The sequence below is a fragment of the Rhododendron vialii genome, chromosome 3a (genome assembly GCF_030253575.1).
Source record: "Rhododendron vialii isolate Sample 1 chromosome 3a, ASM3025357v1".
Classification (NCBI taxonomy): Eukaryota; Viridiplantae; Streptophyta; class Magnoliopsida; order Ericales; family Ericaceae; genus Rhododendron; species Rhododendron vialii.
This window is the reverse complement of record NC_080559.1, coordinates 3,149,904-3,160,541: the sequence shown is the minus strand read 5'-3', so window position 1 is coordinate 3,160,541 and position 10,638 is coordinate 3,149,904. Positions and strand designations below refer to the sequence as shown.

The window sequence follows — 10,638 nt, the reverse complement described above, 5'->3', positions numbered from 1 at the left end:
AACTTTGCAGACTTGAGAGCGACTGTGTTGTGCAATTTGAGTGCGCAAGTGTTTCGTACAAAGAGTGCTACTAGAGTTCTTTGCCTTGAAAAATTATTTGGTGGTCTTAGGGCACCACCACACTAAATAATTGGTTATGAATAAGGGGTTGTCTTCGAAATGTTGTTTTAGAGTTCTTGACCCTGAAAATTGCGCATCGTCACGTCATTTAGTAGAAAACACTTAAAAGGGAACAAAACGATTATGGTTTTGGGCCTTATAATTCATTCAAGGATTGTGCCGGTGATCACGCCCCTGTTGGGTATTTTTAAAGACAGTGGGTATTTTTTGTGTTTAACAAACTTGGTTTTAGCTTCTTATTTTTATAAAAGCATTTAGAAGTAATTTTCTATATCGATATGAGGAATAAAAGAAATTATCGAAATAGGAACCGAAATTAACAAAAAATTTAAAGAATACACTTTAAAAGACAAATGGATCTTATTTGCCGAGATATCGCTTGCCTTTCGAAAGGGTAGCTTGCTCGTGTGCCGTGCTCTCGTGAATTTCATCGGGAATGCATTGATTCCTGGCTGGATCTTATTCGCATGTGTCCGGTTTGCCGCTTTGCCATGCCCCGCTCTGCTATATACGATGGGGCGTAAAAAGTTGGTTGCATGTTATCGTTAGTTTTGAGAGGCACAAACACATTTGCATAGAGTATGTACTAGCGTTGTAACCGTTCGATGAGTATGACAAAAAAATTACATTGGTTGGCCTAATCGGATAGTCACCGTTTTTTTTCGTCTCTTTCCAAATTCGTAACTGATATTTTGGTTAACAAAAACTGTTCTTACATTTTAATGGAAATAATAGTAACATAACTTATGAATGGCTATCAATGATACCACTCTCTTATTAAATTGTTTTTCATTTTGTGAAATTATATGTTCGAGACATGTATGAATTTGAGATGCAAATAATTTAACATAATACTACAGATAATTGATAACGGCGTGTATATATAGTCAATTCGGTGCTCATTTTCCGTAAAAGAAGGGTCAAGATACTAAACAATTATTTGACAACCACATCGACAGTAAAATTATTTGTCATTTCTCAAAAGTGACGAAAGAAACGGCAAATAAGGTGTCACCCTCACATCGTCATAATTTTCTCAAATTTGGCGAATGCGATGTCCTTTGCCATGCATGAGTCCATGACAAAATTTATGGTAAACTTGTCATATTTTGATTGGGAGAGAGGTAGAGAAAATAAGAATGGCAATGGCAAACAACATACAAATGGGCCCGAAAGAAGCCCATTTGTTGGAAAATCGAAGGTAGAAGCCCAAGCGGTTGTTAGTAGTAGCCAGCAGGCGACCAGGCTCTAAATGAAGCCCACAAGCCCAAATGAAAATAAAATTGGCCAATAATAATTTAGGCCTTCACAGATGGAAATGACCCACTAACAACAGGCCTATTCAGCACTGACTTAGGGAAAATGACGGCCAAGGACGTGTTTGATAATTAATACTCTCTAAGGACATTTTCAGCATTAATAAATATTCTCAAATGTTCTCAGCATATCCTTAGCGGGTATTAATTATCAAAACACGTCCTGGGCCGTCATTTCCGTGAGCCCAACCAGAAGAATAAAATACTCCCTCCGTCCCATAAAGTTAGTCCCTACGAAATTACGAGTAATTTTTAAAATTAAAAAATAATGCTCTAAAATTCAAGTTACATCGAGAAAATGTCCCTTACGTACAGAAATTGCTCGAGCTTGATCAGTAGAATTCTGTAAAAACAATGAAAATAGTGAAACTATATTAAGTTCATACTGTCTCGTCTATGACAATTAGCAATGTTAAATTTCTTGAAGGGTTACGATCCAAAACCAACTGGCAAAAAGCCTCTAACATATATTCATCTAAACTCCCGAATAAAAACACAAATACAATTTTGACAAGTTATGAAATACTAATATGTAATAAATTTAGGGATTAAGTCTTAATTGTTGCCCCCTGCTATATCTTGTCGCTACGGAGTAACACAAACACTAAGACGACTACACAAACCTGTGAGAGTGCGAACCAAGTGTCGACGACTTCACAAACATGCGATTGTGTGAAACAAGTGTCGATCGTCAATCTCCTGAGCTAGCGATGAGGTAATATATATGCATGTGTAATGTTATGGAAATTAAAAGTGACTGTTCTTGTAAATTTGTAATCTCAATTTTGAGTCTTATCGATACGAACTCACTTTGTCTGTTTTTTTTTTTTTTGCGATGATGAAATCTGAAATGTTGTTGAAATTAATCGATGATGAAATCTCACTTCTTCTTCTTCTTCTTCTTTTTCATGTTATGTAAAAAGCGATTGTTCTTGTAATATTAATTTTGGCAGTTACCGATAAGAACTCACTTCGACGGTCATTGTAATGTTAACGATGACTAAATCTGAACTGTTGTTGTGATGTTATCGATGATGAAATCTCACTTTATGTTATGTAAAAAGCGATTGTTTAGAATTCATCATAACATGAAAATTTTCATTCTTATACTTTTTGTTTTACATCCCTATCCAAAAATTCCAAGTGGAATACTTAATACCCATTTTGGACACCCATATTAAAATACAATAGGGGCATGAGTGGGAAAAGGATCCCAACAAAGGATATGGTTCCCTCAAATCCAAGCGTGCATCCAATTAACAAGTCTTGTTGTTTGACCATTTCAGATTTTGCTCTGAAAATTGAAGACACTCAACAATTTCTGCGTAATAATTTCCATATTGTTGGCAAACCTTATGCCACATAAAAGAAACCCCCCTTATGACCTCGCTCTCAATCTTCTTTCTACAATCATGTTCTCGATTTTTGCTTCCGCAAAGCTTAGTAAATTGGGATGTCTTCGTAAGACGCTTTCACGTTCGCTCTCAATCTTCTTTCTGCAATCATGTTCTCGATTTTCGCTTCCGCAAAGCTTAATAAATTGAGATGTCTTCGTAAGACGCTTTTCACATTTGCGATGTGGCTCACACTTATACAACGTGTATTACGTGACTATGGGCCCAATACCTTTGGGACACTTTTGTCGCACACCAGTCACCCTTGCCGCAACCCCAAATGGGAAAGCAAAAACGTGGTTGGCGGAGGAGCACAAATGTCAAAAACAGGCCAACGTACATAACGCCGTATGACTTTTGTTGTTTCTGCTGCTTTCCTCAAAAGAACTACGTATTGACATTTTAGGATATTTTATTTTATGGTATATAAATACTAGTGGAGGCCGGGGGTATTAAATTCTATAGTCAAGAAAGCTCAGCTGCCCAACTAATAAATCAGAACCTTCCAATTTTCCAAACCACAGCGCGCGGTGTCACGCTACAACCTTGATGCAATCCATCCATTCGGATTAGATTGACATCCCTAGGTATGGGCGGAGTGTTGGATCAAGTACTAACCAATTCACCTAAAAGCAATTACTCTTAGAGAAAAACGCAACTTAATCTTTAAAAGGCGGCGTAGAGCCCTGCATTTAGCGGCAGATGGACATGAGGGGCTTCGCAATGCTGTCCATACAACACCGACGGGTTAAGGCGGTTAGTCCTCCCTATACGCTTGCCCCGCGCCAGTAGGGAGCGTAACAAGTACATGGTAGATGCTGGCCCCCATAAAGCCAACACGGAGGCACTAAGGGACAAGTACTCACTTTGATTTTTCACAAGAACATTTGATAATTTGCAACCAAATTTTGCTATTTTGACCATACCAAAAATCTCTAAATTGCTCCAACTTATTTTAAACACATAGAGAATTTCCAAGCTTTTTCTTCTTTTCGAGAGTTGATAGTACTAGAAATGAGACTATCATGCATTATTTTTCAAATATAACAAGTCTTTTGGGACCAATTATGAGGGGGGAAATGAATTATTAGTGCATTTCGATCTTATAATTAACCTCTTAATTTAGTTATTTTTGGACTTGTGCGTAGAAAAAATATATTGCATATGAATCTAATTTTTGACCCCACCAACCAAAATTTCTGGCTCCGCTCCTGTCCTAGGGCAGCTGATTAAAATTGTTCAGCACTTAAAAAAATAGTAGAACGTAATAACTTTAATAGGGATTTATGGAAAAATGCATTTTCTTCCAATTTCATTGCAACGTGTTTATAAAAAGGGAAAGAATTGGTGTGGAGATTGCAAGCACGCGCTGGACTGATGGTTATGTTGCACATTTTCTGCTTCTTCCAATTCTCAGAAAAGGAAAGCCCCGCGATAAAGTCAAAAAGACACTTCCTCCAAAGCCGCATTGGATAATGATGGGTGGAAGAAATCAAAATATGAACAGTACGCGCGTAAGAAAACACTTTTTGTTGGAATGTACTGTGTTTCGGGTCAGCTTGCTTGCACCTCTGGTTAATCCCTACAGCCGTTTCACACACTTAAGCACAAAGGTGAGGTAGCCCCAAAATTAAGTTGCGGGTAAAGAGAATCGAATCTAAGACCTTACGAGGAAACGAACCCCCGAGTCCCAAGTCCCGGACCAAGAAAGCCTTGGATGGAGGGATTTGCACGTTAGAATTTAGAAGGATGAGGAAAGCATCACCTCACCAACTCGAATAAAATTGGCCTATAATTATCCCTTTTTTTTTTTGATCCGCGCCTATCATTATCCTTCAGACTGAAAAATTCCCAAGAGAGATAGAGTGATACAATTCCCACAAAACCATGTCCCATGTACCCATCAATCTCAATCCTTAATGGGTAATTTTTCAAAGTGTTTGTCCAACCAGACCACTTGAATTTCTTGATTATTCTTCAGTCAAATTGTTCTCTTGTTCACAACTTCATCAATCAATCTTCCATCTTTTGTCTGCGGATCAAAAAAAAATAAACTTCAATTTTTTTTCTTAACTTACTCAAACTCGAATAATTTTTTGGAGGACCAATTTTACATACTGTCCATTTAAGGTGGGGTCAAGAATTGGAGAAATTTTTCGGTACCGGGTGCATGGGTACCACGTGGTGCCTGCTCAGCGCATCCGGACCGTCTAAAAGTGTATTGAATGATCCTGATTGAAACCCTCTCTTTCATCTCACCTCACCACAATCTCTCATCTTTCTCTCTCCTTTTACTCTCTCCAAATCCGATCCATCCAAAATCGAAATGGACGGCCCGAATGTGTGCCGAGCGAGCAGCATATGGTACCACCCGGCACTAAAAAATTTCTCACTTGATAGCTAGCACATAAGAGATTTTTTGAACTTAAACTTGTTGGAAGGAGCAAAACCTTAAGTTCCATGTTGACCAGGCCAACCTCTCTGGCCTTTGGGGTTAGTTAATTAATCTCCTATCTTTCTTTCTTTTTTTTAATCTCCAATCTTGGCCACTAGTTTGATCAACAAATTTTGTGTTTAAGTAATTTAAGTGGAACCACTAGATTAAAAATTTTGGGTTTAAGTGTAACGTTTGTGAAATGAGCAATGCTATGGTGACCATGTCTGAATACCACATTTGGGTATTATGTGAGATGTCACTGTTGCATTAGTAAAAAATAGCACATTCTACCAATACAGTGGTGACAAATTATCACATGGTACCCATATATAATGTGCATGGTACTCTAACAGGGTCACTAGAACAATGTTCATTTTGGGTTTTAAGGTATTTTTTGGGATAATGAGTGGAGAGAGAGAGAGAGATGAGGGTAAAAATTTATTAAGGCCCGTGTGCAGAGAGAAAAGTTTGAGTCTAGAGTCCCAAAATGAATATGGCCTAAAGTATTACTGTTATAAAAATTATTTCCATTCCCATATGCATGCGTAATGGAGATGTTCTCTTATGTCATTGATTGCTTGTAATATATATACTCTAAGCTAGAAGAATTTTATTTTCAATTTTTTTGATAAGAAAGCACTGGTCAATTCAGGAAGCTTCTCAGGCATTGCATTAATAATTGCTCACAACCTTCTTTGATCAAAAGCACTGAAATAGTCATGCATAGTGTTTGACTGTTTTCCCTAGTAATACCTGATCTATAGCTCCCTCTATTTCCAATTCCACCACCACCAGTAAAATATATGCTCCTCCCGGTACGAAAATAAATGTCTGGTTCATAAAACGAAAATTTAAAAATAATATAAATTGACGGATTTCACATGTACTACAATCACGTTTGTGGATTACTTCAATTCCAGTGGCGGAGCCACCCAACGCCAACGGGGACGGCGGACCCCGTTTCCACGGAAATTTTATAATTTAAACTCCACTTTGATCTACAAGTTTGAAATTTACTTTTCTCTCTATTTTCAAAATAGAATATTTGCTCCTATTATCCCCTAAATTCTATGTTGAATTTCAAAAGAAATCTTGTAAGTTGCTGACTTTAGTTGCGATTTTTGTTTTATATAGTGTGGTCTTTTTAACTTGCACATGTTATCCATGACAAACTAAAACCTGGTAATTCTATCGTGAAACTATATTGTATATCCGTAAGTGGGCAGTGAGATTTTTCTTTCAGAATTAATCGAAGTGTACGTAAGCTGATTCGGACACCTGAGTTATAAAAAGAATATCGTATACCCTCGAAGCTTCCCAATGAATACATCAGTTTTGTACTTGTTTTCAGAGCTAAAGAAATTACTATTTACAGTTGACTATTATTTATTAATGGCATAAATTATTGAGGGTTAGCTTAAGAAGCAAATTCCTACACGTACATTTTTGGTTATTTGATAATAACCCTACACCTATATTAATAAATACTCGTATGATCGATCGATTCCTGCTATAATAGTCCGACACACCAATTAAGGAACACGATTGGTGCAAAAGGGGACTAGTATTTCTGACTAGTAGCGGTATGGGATGAGGAAAAATTATTCAATGCCTGGGGCACCACGACGCAGCAAACTATTTTTTCATCACATATTTGTGTGGTTTCCACCACGGTGTAGAGCCCGCACAAATGGTGCAATGAAAAAGAGTTTGGGGCACTGCCATGTGAAAGACGGAATCAACATTATGAGACAGTAAATTAAAGGGCATGTCCTTAAAGGGGGTCGTAAGGTCGAATTCCGAAGGAGAAATAATTCAAGCTTTGGAGTCACATAAGATCAGATTAGTCGAGATGTACGCAACATGAGACCCCGATTATAAAAAACCAAAAAAGTAGGAGTAGTATATATCTAAGAAAGGGGGGCCAAAAACATACAGCATACGTTTCAACCTTTCTAGAGAGAGAGAGTGAGAGAGAAAACGATCAGGCAAAGCAAAGCTCTTGCAAATCTCATGAACTGCGGAGTCGTGTTGGGTTTCTATTGTTGGGGTTGGGAGTTCTTAACCGCCCTGCTTCTCTTCTCCTCTTAATCATCTCTCTCTCTCTCTCTCTCTCTCACCTATATATTTCTCTCTCTCCTCTCTCTCTCAAGATTTTTCATGATGATGGATTCTGGTGAAAACACTAGTGATGATAATAAGGGTAGTGGTGGTGGTGTTGGTAGTTTGATGGAGTATGTGATGATGAGGAAGTCGTCGCCGCCGCCGTTCTTGATGAAGACGTACATGCTGGTGGAGGATCCGGCGACGGACGCGGTGATATCGTGGAATTCGGAGGGGACGGGATTCGTGGTCTGGCAGCCGGCGGAGTTCGCCAGAGATCTCCTCCCTACGCTCTTCAAGCACAGCAACTTCTCCAGCTTTGTTCGCCAACTCAACACTTATGTACGTATACACAAACTATTACTAGTGCAACTCAACACTTATGTACGTATACGACCCCGCGTAAGCCCTACATATTATGCAAGGGAAGAGAGTATACTCCCGAAGTATTGATGAATACTTATCCAGAATCCAGTGTGTTTTAAATAGGGGATATATTTTTTAGAGGTCAGCTTGTTTAACAACAACACTACAGCTGTGAAGGATATATGATGATATTTTTGGTAACTATATGTGACACACTCTATTGGGATCGTATATCTAAAGCATGTTTAATTCATTCGAGCCAACAAAATTTTAACCAATATATGAGATATGTGATCAAAACAGATATACAGTCCAATCATATATATATATTCGCATATATATAGTCCAATCTGATATTCGCATCTGATCGATCAAACAAACGAGCCCTTGGTTAAGTTACAAGATCATGTATATGTGGTCCATGTGGATATTAGATATCCAATATATAACAGTACTATATTGATAAATATCAATATTGTAGGTCCAAAATCTCAAACATATTAGAATTATTTTAACTTCCGTCCAAAAAGTATAGGATAATAGATAAAAAATAAATGTATTGATATTTGAAAAAAAACTGTATTGATATTTGTAAAAGTGTATTAATATCCGTGAGATATCCAAACTTGTTTGAAATTATGTGCATATTATCATCCGCTTAGTGGAAGAAGGTTAGCAAAATCGAACATATTATACCGGTACGATGAAACAATTGGCTAAATTTGCATATTTCATCATTTGATAGTGGGCAACAAAAAGTCTATGCACCTTTAATTAGTACTCTAGTATGAATATATATAATTAGTAGGAAGTGTGAGGATCATTTTGTCGTGTTTGCATGGTTGATCATCAACTCCATCATTTGCTAGCAAGTTTCCAATATAGGTATATAGTTTCCTTTTACTCTTACTTTTCCTTTTCCTTTTCTTTTTTAATTCCTCTTGACTATTATTTTCTTGAATCAAAAGTTGCCCAATCTATTTCAAACCTACCTTACACTTAGAGTATATTTTATCTTATTTATTTAATTTTATTTGACCAGATTTTGGTGGAATCCAAACATGTAAAAGTATGTGGTTTGAGGTGGGCTCCATACCTTGGGTTTTGTTTGGAAAATGGGCCAAGGATGAGTATGCCACACATTCAACAACCACCAATCAAAGTTACTTGTGTCTACCACCAAAAACATGGCCTTATCACATTAATTAGTTGGTTCTTATGCAAATAATATACATGAAACTTATACCATAAACTAATTTGTGAAAGAGATTGAAAACCATTTACTTGGATAAATTCATAAATTTAATTGCAGCACCACTTGTTTAGTAAATTATGAGGATCTAGATTTTTTGTATCAACTTCAAAAATTAATAAAATTTCTTTTGTTGTTAAAAAAAAAAAAAAAAAAAACTTACGGTGGGAATGTATGGTAGTCTTTTTTCATGATTAATGGATGTAAAAGAGCTATGTGAATAATATTTTTCGTTTAGCGGTAACATAATTGGGTGACATGGCACTCTAACAACCACAAATCACCTATTTTTTCTCTTTAATGTACCCATCATCGAGTTATCTATATAAATCTTCTTCGCCGATAAAAAAATAAAATACAACTCACCTATTTTCATGGATTCTGATGATTGATAGGGGTTCAGAAAGGCGGCAACAAGCCGGTGGGAGTTCTGCAACGACATGTTCCGCAAAGGCGAAAGAGACCTACTATGCGAAATTCGTCGAAGGAAAGCGTGGGCAAACAAGCCACAGTCGGCACCACCACCCCAATCTCTGCCGAAAGAATCCGACGAGGATCAGAGTCCATCATCAACTTCATCCTCCTCGGGGTACAGTAGCCTCGTGGACGAGAACAAACGACTGAAGACAGAGAATGGGGTGCTGAGCACCGAGCTCTCGAGCATGAGGAGGAAGTGCAAGGAGCTTCTTGACCTAGTGGCGATGTACGCGACGGCAAGCTCGGAGAGGGAAGAGGAGGAAGAAGGAGAAGACAGCGACGACGAGAGGCCAAAGTTGTTTGGAGTGAGGCTGGAAGTTGAAGGAGGTAGAGATAGAAAGAGGAAGAGATCAGCAGAGATTAATGGAAATGCTGCAAGGCTTTTGCTATCTCAGTCATGCCAGTAATTTAGTACTAGCCAATTAGTACTTAATTAAGCATATGCTACTTGAAACCAAGTGGGATTTGCACATATAGGTTTTAAGTTCTATCATCAATGTATGCCTATATAAATATATACATGTGTAATTAAGCATGTAATTTGCAATGCCTTAATGAACTGTGAAGATAGTTCAAGTACAATTAGTGCAGGATTTATGTAGTGTCTTTTTAGAAGTGAGAAAATAAGCACAAAAACATTGGACTGGGAGGTGAAATAATATTGTGCATAAAAACATGTTCGATATTAATATTTGTGGGGGAAAAAATGATCTAGAATGTCTGACACTTTTTTTTTTTTGAAACAGAAAAAATATTATTAAAGAAAACTCGATGGGGTACATCGATGTCTGACAGTACATATTAACTGTGGCATTTTTGGATTATGTGTAAGAGTGATCATAAGTCTTTTGTTTGAGATGAAATGATCATAACAAAATGCCAAATGATATCATTCTACCCGAGAATTTTGTGTGTGTGTGGAAATTTATGTTTGTAAACTGTTAGCTTTATGTTTCATCAGTACAAGGATATTGAGGAAAAGCAATTTCCGATGATTTAGGCCCATGGTGAAGAACTGAAAATGATTGAACAATTTACTTTACTCTTTAACGGAAGTGATAGGGTACCATACGCTAAACATATATAAATATAACAACAAATTAAAAGGAAATGGTTGCACAGAAGCAAATTATTTCTTGTAGTATCTTTTATTGGTGCATATATAAATATAAA

At 37.2% G+C, this 10,638-nt stretch overlaps 1 protein-coding gene across 2 annotated transcripts; it reads left to right on the top strand.

Moving 5' to 3' along the window:
- Positions 1 to 7,188: 7,188 nt before the first annotated feature.
- LOC131319454 (heat stress transcription factor B-3) lies at positions 7,189 to 10,121 on the top strand. 2 transcript variants are annotated; one of them, XM_058349692.1, is made up of 2 exons: positions 7,189 to 7,754; positions 9,384 to 10,121. In XM_058349692.1, exons 1-2 carry the CDS (start codon positions 7,428 to 7,430, stop codon positions 9,870 to 9,872), a joined length of 816 nt encoding a protein of 271 aa, XP_058205675.1. In that variant the 5' UTR covers positions 7,189 to 7,427; the 3' UTR covers positions 9,873 to 10,121. The 2 variants fall into 2 exon arrangements, with proteins under 2 accessions (XP_058205675.1, XP_058205676.1); XM_058349693.1 differs by having other exon boundaries at positions 7,192 to 7,712; positions 9,384 to 10,044.
- The last annotated feature ends 517 nt before the right edge of the window (positions 10,122 to 10,638 follow it).